The 23,337-nt window shown below is 28.6% G+C and overlaps 1 protein-coding gene across 1 annotated transcript in view; it reads right to left on the bottom strand.

The window, feature by feature from the left end:
* Window positions 1-23,337, bottom strand: part of LOC111688418 (myb-like protein D) — a 226,368-nt gene that overhangs the window by 141,324 nt on the left and 61,707 nt on the right. The window contains exons 4-5 of the mRNA XM_046946506.1: window positions 8,691-8,909; window positions 7,447-8,587 (exon numbers count right to left, since the gene is read on the bottom strand). Of these exons, the coding sequence (XP_046802462.1) occupies window positions 7,447-8,587; window positions 8,691-8,909 (1,360 nt within the window). The remainder of the gene's footprint in view (window positions 1-7,446; window positions 8,588-8,690; window positions 8,910-23,337) is intronic.

Consider the following 23,337-nt stretch of genomic DNA (forward strand, 5'->3'; position numbering starts at 1 on the left):
AAACATGAAAAAGATGAAATTAAAGGACACAGGTTTAAATGAACATATTTTTGAATGTAATTGAGATATTGGCTTGAAATTTTTTGTAAAGGGTCGAGAAATTCCATATCTAACTAAAAAATGACATTAAGGGATAAATATGGATTAAATTGTTGTAGCTATCTGCGATCTTTATTTATGAACAAAACTCAATGAAATTTTCAACGCGTGTTAAATTTGTCATTTCAAATAGGAAAATGCAAAAAAACTGAAAAGGTCAAAGGGCATCCCGCAATTCCCAAAATAGGAATGAAAATCCCAAAAATGGGATTTTTACATTTTTGGAGTAAATATAAAACATATTGAGGTTTCCAAAACTGCTTTCAATTTTCTGATCCCAGCTTTGGGATTTTAGAACATGTCGCCCAAAGTTGAAGTTTTGATAAGAAAATAGGACATATTCGGAAGGACGCAGTGCCAACATTTAAAAAAATAGGACAAGTTTTTTACGCCAAAGCGTTCTGCGTAAAGATACCTTTTAGAAAACTATAAAATTGTTATATGGTCTTAAAGAAAATTTTATTTTATTAATAAAAGAGTTAAGACACATTTTTGTCAAAAAAGGAAAAAAAATTAAATTTTTTGCATTTTTAAATTAAAACGCGTATATTTTTGGATCTGTAAATGATATTGATCTGAAATTTTTTGTATATTATTAGAAATTTTGTTGTCTAACTAATAAGAGTCCATTTGGTCCAAAATTACGCCCGGTATTCAAAATAGTATGTAGTAGTATGTCCAAGCATGTTTTTTCAAGATTTCAGAAAATATAAAAATCTTTGTATTTGGGTGAAAAACAAAAAAATGGCACGAGTTTAAAAATTTTACAAGTCGTAGGTACCCTACTTTGAGCCGCCACAGCGGCGTCCCTGGGGCATCTGCAGGGTTCATTTTCAAAACTTAAACTCGAATACTTCTTGGCTAGGTTCACGCCAAATTTTATGCCGATCGGATCAGCCGTTTAGAAATGCCAGATTTATTTCCAAAAAATGTCGATTCTGCCCCACTGTGCGATGCACTAAATAACTTTAGTGAAATATCTACATCAAACAAGCGAGAGAGTTTTCTCTCGTGGGGAATATATTACCAAAATTAGAAACCGACTTTCAGATGAATTAATAAACGCTTTGTCGGTTTTAAAAACTCACTTTAAAAGTATAAATATGTTAATAGATATATGTTTTTTTATGATTTTATGTACATAGTTTTAAGTAGTTTTAAAAATACATTGAATTATTAATTTTTTTTGAAAAAAACTGTACCTTTTATATATTTCTATTGTTATTTTGATTTATATTTTTCATCTCATTAATAAGAATTTAAAATAAAAAGTACATACTTAACAAAGTAAATATGTATATGATTTTATGTTCTAGGCGGGAATTACCGGAATCCTGGGAAATGCATAAGTCGGGGAAATGAAAAACATTAACCAGCAACTACTTATGCGAAGCATTGTGTTTGAACTAGGAAAATAAGGTTGTGTCCACAGTGTTTGTGGACATTTGATTTAAAACTTCTTATATCGAAAGTGGTTGGGAATACCTCTGCAGGACGTTTATTCCACATACGAATAGTGCGGCTGAAAAATTAATTTTTCCTGTTATGTGTTGTGCGGTCCACTGGCCAATCTACCACAAATGGGTGTGTTCTTGAAGACGTGTGTTACGCAAGGATATACGGGTATCGTTAATAAGTTCCCTAATTTCAAAGGAACACATTACATTATAGTATCGATAGAACAGAGAAATACACCCTTCGTTGTGACGGTGTTCCAGTGAATCAATAGAGTTGGATACCCTACTGTCACCGATAAGTACCTTCGTCCTCTTCTGTACGCCGTCGAGTTGCTCCAAAATAGACTTCGAAGCTCCGGCCCATACATGAAAGTTGTATTCCATATTCGGTCGGATATAAGTGTTGTAAATAGTAAGAAGATCAGATGGAGTGAAGTATGTCTTACACCGATTCAAAAAACCGAAACACTTGAATGCTTCTATCGACACTTGAAATGTGTTTAGTCCAGCGGACATCGCACTGAATTTTTATGTCCAGAACATCAAGAGATTCTGATTCCTTAATATTTACACCACAAATATATAAATATATATGGACAACAATATCTGTCAAGCGTTTATGTGTTAAAAAACAACATTGAGTCTTACGAGCGTTAAAAGCGACTCTGTTAACACGAACCCATTCAGAGATTTTTATCAAGTCGTGACTAAGCGATTTATTAATATTGCGCCTCATTGCCCCAATATTAAGAGATCTTGGCCTATGATTGAATAAGAATGGCAGATGCTGCTATCAGCAAAAGAGAAGATAGAGTTGGAAGTTTGACATAGAACGTCATTTATAAAGATAAGAAATATGGTAGGAGAAAGAACAAAGCCTTTTGGTACCCCTGAATTAATCTTGAACTCGTTTGATGAGATCCCATCTATAACAACTCGTATAGATCTCTGAGAAAGCTCGAAATAAATCGAAAGAAGTTATATTTTGAGAAGTTTATATTTTGATGAAATAAATGTTTTCATTCCCAGCATAGTTACATTTTCAACCATTTTTGCCATAGCATTGACATTATTGTCTAGGAAACAAAGTTTCCAATTGAATTGCCTATAGAATTAAACCTTTAGAAGCTGTTTTTGAAACGTTAATTACCCAAATCAAAGTTAAATTGTTTCAAATATTTTCTAATTATAATATATCGTAGACAACAATTTGTGCTTTCATATGGTATAAATTTGAGAGCTCCATCTTATTAAATACAGACGTTAGTTTAAAAATGTATATTTTTAAAATCATTGATTTTAATACTTTCTAAAAAAAAGTCGAAAATAATTTTAAAAACAACAGGAAAAAATCTTGATGAGTTAAACACTATTACTTATACATATATATATTTTTTAATTTTGGTACTTTTCTACTTAGCCATTTTAAAGAAAGTGCCTCTCAATAACCATCACTGTTTCGAACAGCTGATTGAATATTTATGTAATTTATTTTTGCTTTTTATAATTTTCGATATTTTTTATATACCTACATAAAATAGTCTTAAAGAAATAACAAAAAAGGCAAGTTATTGCTAATTAATTTACCTTTATATTAAAAAAACGCTTAAAAGCTTAAATTATTTTGTGTTAATTTCCAAGACAAGCGTTACGTTTTTAAATGTTCTATAAGTGCACAAACGTGGTAACGGCACGGTACGTTACAGTACGTGGACAGCAACGTTCGGGTAATTCTACCTTTACAAAGTTCAGAGAGCAAAATGCAGTCGGAGATGGTGCAGTGATACGAATTTGCTAGAGGTGCAATAATATCCACTACATACTTATCAGGATATGAGGTGAGAAACAGATCGAGGGTATTATTTTAATTGCTCAACATATTGGCCTTCCAGAGTTGTATGACTTATATGACGAAGCCAAGATGAGATGTGAACATTGAAATCACCAGCAACTACAATTTCACTGTTCGGACAACTCTCAAGAATCTTCAGTATGGAATCGGAAAGGGTTTGGACTTCAGTAAAGAAACCCGAAGTGCATATAGTGTGTCCAGATTTTGAATTTAACCCAGAGACAGCTAAATTCGGTATCATTTGCGCCTAATGGTTGCTGGCACTGGTACACAACTTCATTGCGAACGTATAGAAGGTGATATAAAAATCCTGTGGATCAGCATTCTCAGATACCTAGGTTTCACATAAGGCGAAAACATCCAGCTGATGGAGACAAACGTGAGCATATACAGAGAAAGCGACCCGCCAATACGATACAAGAAGTGATTCAAATCAATTGCCTATTTCCTATGATATAGTGTTCCTATAATTGATTATTTATTTCATCATTCATCATTTATTTACTAAAAAAAATAAACATTTCGCTGTTGTATATTAAGAAAAACGCTAAAAATCGAAAAAATCGTCTCCACATTTTCTTGCTTTATGTCATATTTAGTTGAAGAATATAGGACTCTGCATGCAATGCATAAAGTTCGTATTTACAATAGTTCTTTGTGCGTACAAATTACTGTCAATTTCAACATTGAATAGTTGTATATATTTTTATAGATTCCGCAATAGTTATTCTACGATTCAATAAGTATAAAAGAGAGAATACTGGATGAATTTTTGATTTTCTATCATCAGACTCAATAGCGGTTGGGAATTTGTATATTATCTGAGATATGGGTCAATAAGTGATTTTAGTTGATTATTTTAACCGGATTCACGACGGAATATTAGAGGATTATATCAAATATTTTTGGATGGGATTAGTGTTATTGTTCTGATCATTATTATCAACACTTTTTGGCTCAATAAAATAGCGCAAATTATATTTCAGAAATATTGCAGTAATAGTCAATAATTAACTATTAATACGTAAATAAACTCAGTAGAATTGTTAAACTATAAATGATCTTCTGGACTGGATTATAACGTTTAATAAAAAAAATAGAAAGAGTTATCTTAATGTGCTAAAAAAAAATATCAAAAATTAAGTTTTCTCCCATTTACTGCCCAAAAATTTGGTAATTTTGAATGGGGTGTGCAATATATGTACAAATTTATTAATATAATTTTTAATTAAACAGTTATAAAGATTCAAAAAAAAAACACATTTATTACACATTTTCCCCCCTAAGATAGGATTTTGAAAATATATTCCAAATCTTTTTTGAGTTTTATGTAATGTTGAACCTAGAAATACAATAATTGGAGCTCAGAGTAAATGAGTAAAATTAAACAGTCAGAGGCCTGAGCAAATAGTAATCTGTATTGAACAGGTTCTTAAGTAAATGAGAATTATAAAAACGAAATTGTTTACACTTATTAAAATCGTACTTTTTGATTTATCTGCAATATTGAACCTAGAAACATAACACTATGCAACAAAAAGAGGGTCATGGTCTTGGGGGGATGAAAAATTCCCATGATAACTTAAAGTGATTAAATGAATCTTGTATTTTATTATTATACCCTTCACCTTCGTGAGAAGGGTATATATAAGTTTGTCATACCGTTTGTAATTTCTATAATATAATTTTCCGACCCTATAAAGTATATATATTCTTAATCCTTATAGATAGCGAAGTCGATTAAGCCATGTCCGTCTGTCTGTCCGTCTGTCTGTTGAAATCAGTTTTTAGAGGACCCCAGATATCGGCGAGATCCGAATCTTCAATAATTCTATTAGACATGCTTTCGAGAAGATCGCTATTTAAAATCAGCAAAATCGGTCGGTAAATAACGGAGATATGAGCAAAAATCCGAAACAACCTCTGAAAATTTCATCAAAAAATTGTTATAAAAGCAACAACAACACTGTATATAGAAAAATATGTACACGTGTGTGTGTAGATGTATTTGGTTTTATTCAGCTGTGTATTTTCTACTAAAATACGCAGCAAAAAATATGATTTGCATTTTTTGTTAAAATAAAATAATTTTCCCTTTTGTTTTGCAAATATATTTTTTAATGAATAGAAAAAAGTATTTAAAACGTTTTCAATTATATGAGAGTAGATTGTGAGTTACTGTACAATAATTTTTATGCGAAAAATGTAAGTTTGAAATTTAAAACTAACACAAATTTTTTCCAAGTGCCTTTTAAAACAATTTTTTTACGATAAACAAAAACAAAATCTACGTCTCGTCAATGTTTACCAGCAATGAATACGAAAGAGTTGTTGTTTTACTCTTGCTTGTATACAGCTAAGAACAACAACAACGTATTTCTAGTGTTAAGCGCATATAAGTGTATAGAAAACACACTGTCTATAGCTAAGCGCATTTACAAAAACAAAAGAGTACCAAGCGCATAGGGCACCCTTGATTTGGATGCTATTGGCGTCATTGCGTTGTTACTTTTGTTTTTGTTTTTCTATGTTTTTCGTTATGTATGTTTAGATGACTGTTGGTTTAGATGCCTTGTGTATTTTATTTCGTTTAGCGTTGTTGTTGTTCTTTTTGTTTAGCTTTTGATGTAATAACAATGTAGTCGGGAAAAAATTTAAAATTTATAAAAGATGTTTAAAATACACTATGGTGAAGGGTATATAAGATTCGGCAAAGCCGAATATACACTCTTACTTGTTTTTTATATTCTCGTTTTTGTATACTCTTTTACAGTCTCAAAATTTATATCAAATATATTTAATATAGGTATCAAACTTTTACATATCATTGACATTTCTAAAACGTGCTATTATTTTCAAATTAAAATATTTACCCCCACGTTTTTATACCAAATGTGCAAAAAATCATACATTTTCTTTTTTAAAAAATATTATAGTTTAATTTTTTTTAAAATACATGTTTTAAGTATTTAAATATATTCAAACTTTCCCCATTTAACTTATATACATTAAACAGTGCGTTTCGCAGAAAATTTTTAATTTGGCCATTTAGTTAGCCGTTTAAATACAATTTTTTCGATTTTCAAACAAAAATATGGTTTTATTTGGAAACCGCGAAAATTTGGAAATGGATGTTCTTGATTTACATATTATTCAATGGCACTTCGAAGGAGCTTTCATATGATACCCCATTCGTTAATAGTTTCTATTAATTAATGTTTAAAATCCTGTTAACCCACTATAAACATTCAATTAGCGATAGCGTAAAAGTTTGATCTAGCAGCGAAAAATGCTTTGGGGATTTGAATACACCAATGACATACTTTAATTTTGTGAAGGAATTTTTCGCCCCCCAAAAATAGTGTTACATAGTGTAATCAGGCATATAACATTTATCACCACTTCAGAAGTAGCACTAAGTATTTTTTTTTTTTTTTTAATTGAAGGTATATTTTTTGTACTGTAATGTTTTGAGTTAAACCAATTATTTGGATAAATGCGTGCAATTTATTTATTATACTTCCAAATAACAAAAAAACATACAAATTACTTCCTGAGAATGACTTCATATGTAATGAATTTGGAATCAAATTAAAAAGACATCCTTCCTATGACAAGCCTGTGTTAAAATTATCACTACTTCAGGTCTATTTCAGTACTTTCATGGAATATATTCTACTTTTTTCCGCCTCTTTGGAAGTTCGTTATTGCTAGGTTTAAATAAAATATTAAATTCTAAAGAATAATAATAAAATTTTTGTTTGTTAATGAAACATATATTTTTGAAAAAGGCTTTGGCTAATTACACTGTATGTCTAAAAGACGCAGAAAAACACCGTTTTGAAAAGTTGAGTTAAGTTGAGGTGCTTAAGAGATGCTTTCAACGTCATATGAGAAGTTTTTGTGTAACAGGTTTTATATCATGAGCAAAATCGTTGTAAACTATCGTAATTGTTTTTATGATTACATGATGATAACAAACATATTCAATGAATTATTAAAATATAACTTGAAAACATCAAACATATTTTATATTACCTGTTATGGAATTGTCTTCTTCGCTCTCTTTTAGTTGTGATTCATTAAAATGTATCTTTTCAAGACGATTGTTATCAGGGGATTCATTCAGGCATAAATTATTTTGCTCGATATTATTGTTATGCTTAGCGACTTCATTATCGACAAATAAATTTTCTACATATCCATAGGGTTTGGAACAATTTTTTGATAAGTTGTTCTCATCAGCATTAGAATCCTGATTAGTATCTAATTCGGAACTGGATGCCTGTGTTCGTTTATATTTTATTGGGGATTTACTACATTCATCATTTAAATTATTTTCATTTAAGCTGATTGGAGAACTTTTTCCACTTAAGCTTTCATTTATTATTGAATTATTCTCGCTTGTGGTAACAATGCAACTACTACTGCTGTTACTGCTAGAGCTTAGTGAACGCTGACTATCTGTTTTAGTAATATTATTGTCATTTCTTGTCTTGCAAATATATCCATCGTTATTGCCATCTGAATGGATAGATTTCGTAGTTGCAGTTTTTGAGTGTTTACCAAATTCTTTTATTTCATTTTCCACAATTGTAGACGATGTTAATTCCTTTTTTGTATTTGACCGATTTGACATATTGGACTGATTCCGATCTGTGTTCTTGTCAACTTTAGATTTGGATGTTGGTTCGGCCAAAGAATTATTGTTTGCTGTGGAACTTTCAAGGGATGAATTAGAAATGATTGCGGGCAAATCAATTTCTTTATGCAAGGGATTTGAAACTGAATTATTGTTATTGTTATTTTTATTTTTTATCTTGCTATTTTTTTCACTTTTATTTTTATCTTGCTTTGTACGCTCTTTCTTATTTTTGTTGCCATTATTTGAACTAGGTTCCTTTTGATTAACAGGAGATATAGATAAACTCGGCCAAGCTTCTTTTTGGGGAGCAGAACCAAGTACAGAAGATATTACATTATTTGTTGAAACAGATGAGGATGTCGGTATGCTTGAAATAACTCCAGACATTTTACAGCTTTCAACATTTTTAACGTTAATTAAGGAACTTGTGCTTCCAGTGGAAACTCCACATCCACTTGTGCTATTACCAGATGATGCAATTAAAACATCATGCAAACGTTTTTCATACTCTTGATGCTTTCCTTGATGCATTTCCTATAATAAAAGATAAAAACTTGACTTTTATAAACTAAAGCATAACAAAATTAGTATGGTTGCCTTGAACGTGGCTATAATCTATTTGTACAATTATATATACCTCTTTGGTAAAACTCGCTTCGGGATCTCCTAATTCATGTAGATACATGCAATCTCCTTTAGGGCACTGCTGGTTTTTCATGAAGTGACTACAATATTTAGTCGTACCCAAGCTAGTCTTTATGAGGCGACCATCAATCATTATATTGTTTACACTTTGTATAGCCCTCAAGGCATCGGAATTGTGAACATAAGTAACATAAGCTGAAGCCGAAGGACCCTAAGTAAAAATATAAATATTATAAGTGTTGTTTTGATATTAAAAATATTTTCTTGAATAATAGGTCGATTATGTTTCGCCACTTCACTTGCGTTGACAGTTGAAGTGGATACTGGACATTTTTAAAACAATAGCTTGAAATAATGAATATTTTATTCATTAATAATATTCGTGAAATGAGTTTTTTGTTGTCTTGAACAATTTCAAGACTAAAATCATTCATTTATTTTAAAGCTGAAAATGCAAACAAAATAACATTACAAACCATATAAACTGTATGAAATCATACAAATAAAAATATAAAATTTTCAAAGCGTTCTTCTTTATCAATTTTACCATTTATTTTAGCACATGTAAAAACCGTTTTTTTTTTCTACAAAAGAACAAATTGCTCCCAAATCGATATTAAACACATAATGATTAAACAAATTATTTATGTATTTAGTTATTAAATTATGCAATTTTTCTTAAAGGTTTATAATAATTCCATTTGATGACCATATATTTCATTTAAATTTTAAAATATTACTCTAATAAGCTTTTTATTTCTTACTTGCTAAAATTGATTATATATACATTTATTATTAAAAAATAATTTTTTCTCCTGCCATGTTATACAAAATATTTTGTTTTACATTTTGGTACAAATAAAAAACCCACTTAATGATTTTGAAAACTCTAACTACAATAGTTTTCCAATTTCTATCTATCTATGAAAATTTTGAATAACAGTTTTTAAGATATAAGAAATTTTGTATTTTATTTATATATGTGGTGTGTTGGCCGTTATTCTCTAAATGTTAATATGAATGTCAAAGTACTTCATGTAAAATTTAAAGATTCTAGCTCTAACAGTTTTTAGATATACAATTTTTTCTATATAATTCATGTGGGGGCTTCAAGCTCCCCAGATGAAAGTCCACCCTTTTTCCTCCAAAATGTTCAGATGAATATTGAAATAATTTGTGCAATATTTGAAGAATCTAGTTCTATTTGTTTCCCAGTTATACGAAATTTTGAATTTAATTCATATGGGAGGTACTAAGTACCCCATTGGAAGTCCGCTTATTATACTCTAAATGTTCAGATGACTGTCTAAATTCTTCAAGTACAATTTGAAGATTCTAGCTCTAATAGATTCTCAGATATACGAATTTTTCTAATTTATTCATATTGGTGATATAAGCATTCGCTATTTTTCCTTAAAAATGTTCAGATGAATATTAAAATTCTTCGTGCAAAATTTTAACAATTTAGTTCTATTAGTTTCTTAGATAGACGAATTTTTGTATATAATTAATATGGGAGGTGCCGCTTCCCTGATGGGTAGTCCGCCAATTTATTACCCAAAATGTTTAAATGGATGTTGCAGTTATTCGTGCAAAATTCTGTAGTAGTTTCCAAGATACAGGATTTTAATATGTTCAGCCGTTTAGTAGTCTAAAACGTTCAAACATAAAAACATACAAACAAATAAAAACAGATTTAAAATAATGTGAACAAATGATATTTAACATTTATAATGTTTTTTTATCATGGTATTAAGCGTTAATTTTTATCATATCCGTGCAAAATAAGTTTTCTTGAAATAAGGTCTAGGGCCATTTTTCAAACAATTAAACATCTATTTATTGTATTAAAATTTGAAAGCCATAGGCATATACAGTGGTAGACACTTACCAAAAATATAATTTTTACATTTGTCTTTTTCTTATCTTAGCATTTGGTAGGGCATATGTAATTGCTACTGACAGATTTGATTTCATTAGGTTTTGATTAGGTAAAATTTTAAACTGCTTCAAAAAGAATTTCTGAAGGTCGTGCTTAAAAAGTCGCTATCGTCTTTAAATCATATACCGGCGGATAGAGAGGCAGATAAAAAAATCACCACTACACACACACTATTGGCATTTTTTCATTGAAATTGCACTGAAAAAAATATTTGGTTATTTTTAATTTTGAAGATTAAATTGCATTACTGTAAAATGCGAATATTTATAAACAATATGTAATCAATGTACTTAAGAATGATAATTTCTTTACATAGAAACAACATTTCTAATTAAAATGTACAAAAAAAGTATGAAACAAGATTAACTTATTTACTTTCATTGTTATGCATTCTAGAAAATTATTTAGAGTGTACGTTGTTTTTGTAAATTATGCTCTTGCTTTTGCAAGTTGTTTTTGCTTTTTTCAAGTTGTGTTTGCGATTTCTTTAACAAAGCGACATCAAACTGCTTTGTTGAATGCTGTCAAGCAACTAAATAAAATATTTGTATTTTTGATGCTCTTGTTTAGAGGTTCGTATGCGATCGTTTTGTGTACATGTAATTTGCCGAAAATCTTCGTTGTCAGAACAATACTAGCGCCGACGTCTGCTTTAAATGCTAAAAAGAGTTTATTTTTTGTCTATAAATCGTTTTAGCGAACATTGTAAAATTGATTTGGATTGAATTTGTCTTAAATTCTGTTAGGACAGGGAAGACATTTACAATCTTTCTCGGAAAATCAATCCAAACCCAAATTTTTCATTATTTTTTATGCTAAAACATGTTCTAATAAATCATAGAATATTCCAAATCTAATGTTGGATATGTATATATGTTATTTAACGATATGTATTTTAACGGTGTTTTCGTTCAATAAGCTTTTCCAACGAACGGAACTATAGAAGTTTAGCTTATTTTCACTTGAAAATATTAACTCTTTGAAGCTATTCATATCCGATGTCAGGCTTTATTAAAAAAATAGTGTTATCTCTCTACAACTCTTAATAAATATTGGATGACAAGAAATTTTTGAAGCAGTAGTGACTAAATCAAGCAGGAAGCAACCATGGGAGATCTTTTTACTCCAAGCAGTATAATTTTTGTCTTTATTTTGAAAGACAAAAAAAATAAAATTTAGATTTTTTTCTACTACAATAAAATCGATTAATTAAGTTATTCTTCATCATTTTTATATCGTTTTAATGTTAGTTTTAATACAGAATGAGTATTTATAAGGAAATAAAAAAATGTTTTTTAAAATAATCCTTAATTCTGACGTTTTGATAAAATGTTTCCTAATTTAATTTCCACAGCGATAAAATCGGAATTTTTACAAAAAATATATTTTTATAAAGATTTTTATAATTTGTATGGATTTTACATATATTAATTTTACATCTAAACCCCAATACTCGCTTATAAGAAATCAATTATTACAATAAAAGTAATAATTTAATAACTACGTACAAACGAACGTCTTAATGAAAATTTATATTTTGTCTGATATTTTTATAAGAGAAAAATATTTTATATTTTTTCAAAGGTACTAAATAAAAAAAGTATTTTTTGGACGTTATTTTTGTGTGTTATTAATAGGATTTTATATACTAGTGAATGAAAATTAGTATTAGAATTAGTTAATTATTTTTTTAAAAAGATATTTTATCTTAAAATATATTATAAACACGACTTTTTATTATTTTTATGCACAAATGCAAAATTGAAAAAATATGTAAAATACTTTTTTAATGTTTAATACGAAAATGTTATTTTTTGAATTTTAATTAAAATGAAATGTCAAATAATAAAAATATATTTTTTTTTCGTTTGCAAAATATAAATTATTTTCAAGGTTTAAAATAGTTTAAAAGTGCTAATATTCTCGCAATTTTGCGAAGAAAATTTAAAACAAGTTTGTTTTATTCTCTCGTAGCTCGTCTGTGTAAAGAGAATAAAAATTTTTGACAACCGCTTCACTCTCGCCTTTATGCACTACTATGGCTATTGGATAATTAGTTTTTACACTGAAAAAAATCCATGCCTAAAATATACGAAAAATGTCGTACATTGTACGAATCGTTCGTTGTTTCGCACCACGAAATTCTTTCGTAATATATACGAAATTGTACGAAATATTTTAGTATAATACAAAATATTCTTGAAAAAAATTAATTTACATAAATTAAAAAAAATGGAATTTTTGAATAAATATTGTAAAATTTCCGAAATATTAATTTATTCAAACACTTTTGTTTTTTAAAATAAATTTTCTAATTTTAGTTTAAAATTTTTCTCCACACGAATTTTAAATTTTTTATGACAATAATTCGAGAATAATATTATACTTTTCCTTAAAATATATTAAAATGTTGTAGTTTTATTTAATCATAATATAATTAATATCATTATGTTTAATTTCGCTAAAATTTAAGAAAAAAAAAATATTACGAAAGGTTTTCGTACTTTCGTAAAAATAGAAAAGGGTTTTATTAAATAATATTTCGTATTATACACGAAATTTTTGTAAATATTACGAAAATAGAAGTTACGAATTTTTTTTCGTAAAGTTGAGCATGGATTATTTTCAGTGTAGATATCAACGATCGATTTTGCATTTTAGGTGATATGTAAGTTATACTCAAAATGTTTTGAATTTTTTTATTTTGAGTGGTACTTTTAAATAAAAACAAAACATCTGATATATGTATTTTTTAAATATTTTTTTAAGACAACAACTAAACACTTAAACAAAAAAACAACAACTAATCACTAAAACAAAAATGTTTATCTCTATAATGAAACATAAAACATAAAATGCATTTTTTACCCAAAATTGTTATTATATTTATTGATCTGACTTTGACGCCTTCTGAAAACATTTTTGAAAATAAATGTGGAATTTATGAACGGACCCACAAATACTCCAGAGCTGGCGCTGTGTAAAATTTTAAAATTTTTTCGCTATTTTCCAAAACATAAACTTGAGTACTTCTCCTCATCGAACTAGTCTTGTAGAAAAGATGTATTACCACAAAATTTCAATTCAGATAAGAAGAGTTAAATTTATTTTTAGTGTAATTTTTATTAATTACTTACTTAGGAATCTAAGGCGTTACTTAGCCTTACAACTGGTGGTAAGTTCAATTTTATGAAATTTTTACTTTCAAAAAACTCAAGATGCTCGAACGCTAAAAAAATAGGAGTTATTTTTTTTCAATTGTTGATTTCATCGAAACCTGAGGTCTTATTTTAATGGGACTAATTTTAAAATGTTGTTAGCTGAAGTCTCCTTAAAATGATAATAATTTTACACAAAAATTATTTATATTTTTTTCAATCTAATTTTAATTACATGTTGAACGCCACATTTTTTCCTTCATGATATTTATGTTGTTCCTGTTGATCCTTTGGCCAAGATCGACCGATTAACATACTTCAACAATTGATTGATAAAATTTGGTGTTATATGATTTTGGTGTTATATGGGAACTAGAATTATACACCGAGCCTCATGAAATTTTGTGGTTGAATTTACGTTTATATAAAACTTACTTATGCCTAATTTGAACACAATACTATTATTTATAAAAGAGTTATAGACTTTTAAGACATTTCTGAAAAATTACCTTGTATAGGCCCAATTATTACAAAAATCGGCTGTACTAGTATATTTAACGAAATTGTTATTTAAGGGTCTCGTTGTATGGGACCTAAGATAAATAATGAACCGAATTTAAATATTTACAACACACTTTGTCTTTGGTATAATAATCTTAAAAAAACAAGAAGGGTTTTTATTTGTTTAGTCTTGATAGATATTCACATGGAAATGCCCAAATGTAATTTAAAATATTTTATTAAAAAACTAGCTATACCCAATGTGCTGTGCTAAATTATATTAACTTGGTAAAGGCGTACTTGTGTACCAAATTTTATTTTTCTACGATGACTCCTACTTATGTCCATTAATTGTATGGGGGCAACGAGCGTTTCCTCACTATTCAGATTTTAGTCAAAATTTTAGAGAAGCATACGAAATATGCTGTATAAAAATGTTTATTTATACTGATTTTTTATAAAGGCTGTTACTCTGTTTGAAGTCGTGAAAATGTTTATCAGCAAGCGCAAAGCAACAAGACTTTCGTATTCTTTACTGGTTCAAACTTACATTATTCGCATAAAAATTATTGTACGATCGCTCACAATCTACTCTCATGTAATTGAAAACGTTTCAGTTACTTGTTTTTATTCTTTAAAAAATAAATTTGCAAAACAAAAGGGAAAATTATTTTATTTTAACAAAAAATGCAAATCACATTTTTTGCCGTTTACGTATAAATGTGTTGGGTTTTGCAACAAAAAATCTTAAATAAAAATATTTTTTTCTTTAAATGTATTGTTATTAAGAGTCTATATTATTTCATGCAATTGAAAAACAATGTTGCTGAAATGTTGATAGAAACATTTCACATGTTTTTCAATTACACAGAGTACTAATTCCGCCAGATTTTTCCATAAAATTTTCATTAATTTTTTTTTAAATGAAGTTTTTCAAAACTTCACATGAAATTTTGAACAGAGTACCAAGCTTAACACAAAAATTTTAAAAAGTCGAACGTGGAATATTATTTAAATTTAAATAAACTTTTGCTCACATAGTCTAAATGTTACTAGGAATTAATCTTTGAAAACCACCAGCTTACGAGTTTTTACTTTCTGTTTGTTAATGGAATGAAACTGCTGAACTAAAATTGCTCCTTTAAAATAAAATAGAGGTTAATGCAATTTTCAAAATGTTGCTATAAGCGAGAACTAAAATTTCATTTAATTTTTAACAAAAATATGCATTTTAAAATTAAAATATTCAACTCATCATATGAGAAGTAAATTAACAAATTATTTATTATTTTAAACACATTAATTTAAAGTAAAGAACAGTTTTTTCCTTCAACTATTCAATTCACTAATATTGATATTTTTCCGAAAATTAGTATGATTAGTAAGCGATATAACTGATATATATTCATCAAGATTTAAGAATAATTCAATGGAATTCTTTCACGGTAAGAATAAAATTTTTATATTAAAAGTAACTGTAAATCTAAAAAGATTCTTATGGAAAAGTAAATACCAATACATTAAAAAAACACAAAATATAGGGCACCTTGCAATTATTGCAATTTATTAAGTTAGAAAAACATGATTGATGACAAATTCATGAAACGAAGTCCAGTTTATGTAATAAATATTAAAATTCGGCGTAAGACGGCAAAATATCGGTAATAAACAAAATTAATCATAAAAAACTGTTTCATAATTATAGCGCACTCTTTGAAATAAGTTGAAACACTATTGAAAAATGTTAAATAATTTTGAAAAATTTCTACTTATTATTATGAAAGGAAAAGTTGTATATGCTTCTAAATGCTATTTAATTTGATTTGACAAAAATTAGGCGGTTGTTTTTGGTTATTTTAGCTGAAATGTGTATTGTAGTACTAATAAATTACTTTATGTCACAATATATCCCTAATTGTTCAGAAGACCAATTTTTTTAATGAGGATTGTATTTAGTGACCTTGAAGATAACCATTGACATATAAAAATGTTTTTCACAGGTATACAAAAATCGGACCCTCTAACATGGGACACTTTTTGCCAGATTTAAGATTTAAATGATACAACAATTTTATAAAATTATAGAATAAAACCCTTAAAATATTGCTTCTAATATTTAATCTTGGAATAATAACTCAAAAAATAATTGTTTTCGTTCGAATTGATCCCTTTTTTCCATTTTCTGAAAATAAAATTTCCATATACTGAAAAAACAAATAACTTTTAAAAGAATTTTAAAAATATTTTCTTGCTGCTATTTCAGTTAGAACATGTGCATGTCGTAGCATCCTTTCTTTTGGTCAATTATATTTTTTAAGGATATGAAAATACTAGGATCACAAAATTTTAACCTTCTGTATAAAATATGACATATTATTGGGCTTATTTAAACATAGGCCTATTTGAATAATAAAAACGCTTAGCGTGCGAAATTTAGAAATTTTGTATATATCAAAGAAATATTCTCATATAACATTGTCTAAATTGTCATCAAAATATTTATAAATAACATTAATTTATTTATTTATTTCGCCAATGAAATTACAATTTCTTACTGGCTAATTACAATTAATTTTAAACTTAGCTTAAAGTATAATGATAAAAGTAAATTGTAATAATAATGCTGCACTAACAGGGAGGATATCGATTTAAGAAGTTTAGTATGTTTGTTTTGATGATTTTTGGATCAGTTGAGAAGTCGATATGATTGTACAAGTTATTGACTTGGACACACATTGGATCAAAGTTGGCGTAATTGGAACGGAAGTATTGTAGCTTAAGTGGAATATAATTTCTTGTTGGACAAATTGGGACTATTAACTCGATTTTACGTAGTAACAAAATAAAATAAATTGCCTTTGCACAGATTAAATTTTCTTATTGTATTGAGGATCCCATATTCATAATTGAACTAATTTCAAGAGTAGGGTGATAAACATATTCTAGAGTCGAAAGTGAATCTATGCGTTGTATTTTAAATTCATCTGGACGATCAAAAAATACTAAATCCAGTGTTTTTTTCCATATAAATTTGAAATGTTATTTATTTAAAAAAGCGCCAACATTTCAATAAATTTGAAATGTTATTTATTTGAAAAAGCGCTAATTCTGGAATCAAGAAGATTTAAATTTGATTCTGAGTTTATTGATGGACTTAAAAAACTTGAATCCGGATTTTTTGACCAAATTACGTTAGGAATGTTAAAGTCACCTAGGACAATAACAATGTGATCGGGGTTGGATAAATTTACTACCTTTATAGCTATGGAGTGTCATTCGTATATTTTGATATTTGACGCAGGAGAAATGTTTGAGCATGTGATAAATATAGTCTTATATTTAGTTGTAACACACGATGCAATGAATTCGATATCATGGACTTCATTAAGGATTATTTCTTCGGAAGGAAAAAGAGTTGAAACTGCAATCAAAACTCCGGAATTGTGGATTTTTCTCTCAGGTTTATCACGGAGCCATGTTTCTGTAAAAACTATGATGTTTTGATCAATGTTAAAACTTTGTAGGCAACGAGATTTCAATGTGTATTCAAACCACGAACATTCTGATAAGCAATTAAAAATGAATAAAAATTAGGTTTATTCAGTTTTTTGGAGCATAGTCAGCAGCCTTAGGAAGTGTTGAATATCATTATGTAGTTCCATTCCGAGATTATTTCTAATGTTGTAGCGTTAAATGCGTTGTATGTCAGCAGCTGCTACAATAGTCATAATAATGCTGTTGGCATTTTCTATGCAAAAGTTCTATACAACTCTTACGACAATTTTTCATATGTTTTTCGAATGTCGTAAGAAAATTCAGTGTTGTAAATTGTTTATTTCAGCATATAAATAAAACATTCAATCGATTTTGGCACAAAAACGATAAAGTGTTAACATAGAATTTACAAACAAACTGCTGTTTACCAAAACAAAAATTAAATTTAATTAAAACCTGTTTATTTATTAGTTTAAAATGTGGAATAATGAAAATAATAGAATTTTAAATAAAAACAAATTATTTTGGTTTATTTTGCTCCTTTAATTAGTTTAATATTATTTGTTTTTTTTTTTTTTTACTTTTGACATTGTTTGTTTTGATTGTTTTTTTTTATATTGTGAACATAAACTTATGACTTATGACAAAAATCTGTTCACAATCAATGTTACTATACTTTAGTAGATACAATATACAACTTGATTGTGAATTGAACAATAGTTTTCCTAGGAGAAATTATTTTTAGAGGCTTTGGCGTAGTGTTAACACTATTGTTTGTTGTAATATTAGAAGAGTTGGAGGGATGTTTATTAGAAATTTGTTCATTAGGATGAAGTGGATTTAATGATAAGCTTTGTGAGGGAGATACAGGCGGATTTGAGGTCTGATCAAAAACAACGCGTAAGATGGGATGTTCGATAATAAAAATGTAGTAACGTTAAATAGATATGGAGTAAGACCAAATTTTTTTGTTTTTCATTCGTTTGTTTGGTAAGGGCAGGATTTATGGGTTGTAAATAACTAACTGCAAACTGGTTAAGTGCTGCAATATTAGAATCATTAGAAGATGTTGATGATGTCTTAGTAGTTCGTTTGCGTTTTGGTTTCGGAGAGATAGCAAAATTGTCTAAATTTGTGAATTTAGAAAATAGTTCCCCATATTTAGACAATTTTTTTGTAAAGAAGAAAAATCCTTCCTAATTTCATTAAATTCAGCTTTATAACTTTTCTCTACAACTTGGACAAGTCCATTGAATATTCTTGGTTTTATCGGATAGTGAATCTGCATCGCGAGCTTTAATTCCACTACATTTTAAATGGTTGTTTCCCAGGTACAGCCAACAGAACAGAAATTTTCTACTTATACAGTCCATATCTTATATTATTCGGTGTACACACCAGAGATTATATGGAATTAAAAGTATTGGCAATATTGTAGGTATTTAGTAAGGACACAAACCTAGAATTATTTGTAAATAATGCAACTTAAACAGAGTGGCAATACCGTAAAGAAAAAAAAAAACAGAAAACAAACAATAGTAGTTTGGTAACTTTATCAGATTGACAATTAAGCAACAAGGGAACAAAATGCAGATGAAAACCCAAAAACAAATTGTATGAAATAATAACTTGTATGTTCTTATATTGTTGTTGAACGATGAAATCAAACAAATGAAAATAAGGCTTTATTTAGAGATAATATAACACAAGTTGATCATTCACTTGTATAGAATATTCGGAGGAATACTTAGCCAATTAAAGTTTAACAAAATCGGAGCACAATTAAAATCACGACTGAACTAGAGCAGGATTATCAGTTAATAAATCAATATTATTATTGATTTATTAATGATTCCTGTCTTCAGAATTTAACATAGCTGCATAAATTGACAGCAAAATGCTCAAAAATGAATTTGGTAAAAAATCCAAAATGTTCGCTACACTTAGGCAACTCAATGCCAACTGGGACCAAATGGGTCCTAAAATATAGGGACAAAAGTATTTAATCATCCCAGATATAATATTGATGAACATTTCATATAAGAGCATTATTGCCGATTTAAAGATCCTTTAAATCAATAATTAAGGACTTGTTTTATAAAATATTTTCTAGCGCAGTTATTTTTCTATTTTAAAATAAATTTCAATATTGTTTTAATAAACTGGATTATATGCTTTAATTTTTCGACAAACAAAATTGTTTATCTTAAGAGTACTAAGCGCATAGGGCTTGTTCTAAATATACTTTTTTTCTTCCACCAAAAACATCTTCGAAAAATCACCCAGATGCTCGTATGATTTTGATGGAGGGAAATTACGATTCGGCTTAGCTTGATATAGCACTTTTAAATTGATTTAATAAATTTTATTAATTCAGATACACGGTTGCTCAAAATGGGGAGGAGCTAATAATGGTCCAAGAACCATGGATCCTTCGGGATCGGGTCAACGGACTAAACTTAAAGTCCTACAAGCACTTATATGTTAAAAACTCAGGTAAAGTTCGATCTTGTATACTGGCTAGAAGATCCTTGCACATCTTCAATCTTTCTGATTTCAGTGAGAAGATACAGTTGTAGCTGCACTGGATTATAACCGTGTAATGACATGGCACACGACCACGGAGACAGTCCACCAAACAACTGTTTCCGTAGGCTGGTAGGCAAGGCGAACCAGCATAACTTATGGGGTAGTAGTGACACCAATATTAGAGGTGAGCAACTTTTTAATTTCATAGTAGTAAATAGGTGTATTGTATCTAATAAAAGAGGGGTACCGGATATAACGCTTGTGAGTACTAAGTATCGCAGGTTTATAACAAATTGGAATGTCTTTAATGACTATTCTCTACCAGACCACCGGTATATTGATTTTACAATTGGTACTATAAAAGGGAATAATACTAATATTCTTAACAGGAGGAAAACAAACTTTAAGGTTCAAACTAACATGCTTTCCATTTCTCTTCGGTCTCACCCTACTATTAAGATTACGGAGGATATAGATGCAGCCGTTACAGAATTAACGGAAGCGTTTCGTTCGGCAACTAATATTGCCTATAAACCCTCCACCAGCAGAGGAAGATCGAAAGCTCCGTGGTGGAATCTTGACGGAATTATCCCAGCAGACCTGCTTTTGATTTACAAATTTTTATTTATCTTAATTATCTCGTTTTTTGAAACTGTTTGAAACTAAAGTGTAAAATTTTTATTAAATTTTTAATTAATTCAATTAATTCAATTTTATTGAAAAAATTTTCTGGCCTTCTTTTCTATTTTAGATTTATTTTTAATATTTTATTTTGAATTTTTGTGCTAGCAATATTTATAATTCTTAAATAGTCAATAAAATTTTAGGCATATAATATTCAAGTTTCTTTACAATTTATGAAACACTTTAAATGTTAAATTTTGTCAAAAAAGTGATAATTTTTGTAAATGCTGAACGCATTGTTAAATGTCTAGTATTTCTTTAACGTTGTGTGTAATCAATTAATAATTTGATTGTTTTAATCACCTTCTTAATTGATTTTTAAAAAATTCTCTATCAAACAGTTTGATTTATTTGATTAATAAATTAATAAAAAGTAAATTTTATATATATTAAATATTTAATTTGTTCAATTAATAAATTAATCAATTTTTAATCTTGTCTCAATTATTGACATTAATTGTTCTGATTAATTCGTTATTTGGAAAAAAATATATTTATTTTTATTTTTTTACAAATTTGGTAATTGATATCATCATTTTGGTTATAGGTGCAATACTTGCTTGATACAATTATTTTGATAATTAAAACTCATTTTCAGTTTTTTTTTGTGTATCATAAAGTTGGACCGAATGCTAAAGATATGATCTCTTCAGGTCCGTTCCTCTATATTTTTATACCCTACACCACTTTAGTGGGGAGGGTATATTGGGTTTGTGCTTATGTTTGTAACATACAAAAATATACCCACCTTAAAGTATACAAATCGGCTTAGAATCATTTTCTGAGTCGATTAAGCTATGTCCGTCCGTCCGTCTGGCTGGCTGTCCATGTAAACCTTGTGCGCAAGGTACAGGTCGCAATTTTCAAGATAATTGGATGAAATTTGGCACACACGCCTATTGAAAATGGTTAAAATCGGTCCATTATTTCGACTAGCCCCCATACAACCGTACCCCCCAAATAGGGCCTTTTGGCTTATAATTAATTTAAATGATATGTTATGTTAACAAAAGTCGACAAAACTTAGTTTTATAGAACTTTAAATGGCATTACCGATTTTTGTAATGATCGGGCTTCATTTGACCCTATCGCCCATACAAACTCCCCTTCAGAAAATTACTTAAAGGTCAAAATTCACTTACAAACACTAATAACACTTTTAAATTCTACATAAATAATATTGAAGAAGACTTAACTCCCCCTACCAACATTTTTAAGGATAGGGCCATATTTTGCCCTACTCCCCTTTGAGCCCTCTTAAAAAAAATCTCTTTTTTTGCCAAAAAAAAAGTAAAAATATTCCGAAATAAAGTTAAAAAAACAAACCAAATGCTTTATTTTTTTAAATAATCCCCATTTTTAACATACATACTGTCTGGTGTAGGGTATCATATGGTCGGCTACGCCCGACTATACATTCATATTTGTTTATACTGCATATATGCTAACGAGTGCACTGACTCACACATTTACATTCGCGGACAATACCGCATTTGTGAGATACCTTTGTATCCATATTGGTCGCCATTTAACATTTAGCCACCATATTGGATCTAAGGTTACACAGATAAAATTAAAGGCAGCTCATGTCAGAAGACTAGGCCTTGTATATAATGACTTCTGTAGAAGTTTTCATAATGAGGAAGAAAATGAGACGATAGGCGACACTCTTCATTCAAAAATGTTAAGCAAACAATTAATTTTCTATTAAACAGGAACGTTTTGTTTTTAGTTTTACAAATAATAATTTTTGCAATTTCTGAAACAAAGCGACGGCAACCTACTTTGCGTAATACTGTCTAGCAACTAAATGGAATATTTTTATTTTCTTTGCGCTTGTTGAGTTTTTTTTTATTGTGGAAAAACCAGTTTTTTTTTTCATACAACTTAATAGGATTAGCAAAATTGAAACAATTGTACTTTTTTTGGTACAATTCGATCTTCAAAATTACAATGGTACACATTTTGTACGATTTTAAATTACAAAATTCTTATTAATTGTATTTTTAACACAAAGTTTAAAGAACTATCGACTTCGGGAAGAGGATATTGTTATTATTAATGTATCGCAATTCAGTAAAATAGTAAAAATTCGTAACTTAACAATTATTTATTTCACCGACCAGTAGTTACCGAAAAGTATCGGCAGCGTAACGATAAATAAAAAGTTTCCGTTAGTTTTATATTTGAAAATATTGCAATAAAAACTTTTGACAGTTCTTTGTCTAGTTTATACACTGACTATCTTCAAGTCAAACAAACAGTAGACTCTTATGTGTTGTTTCTAGATAACGTGTGAGTAGTTTGAGTTAAAATTTTACTTGTATTTT

Source organism: Lucilia cuprina, chromosome 2 (assembly GCF_022045245.1).
Source record: "Lucilia cuprina isolate Lc7/37 chromosome 2, ASM2204524v1, whole genome shotgun sequence".
Lineage (NCBI taxonomy): Eukaryota > Metazoa > Arthropoda > Insecta > Diptera > Calliphoridae > Lucilia > Lucilia cuprina.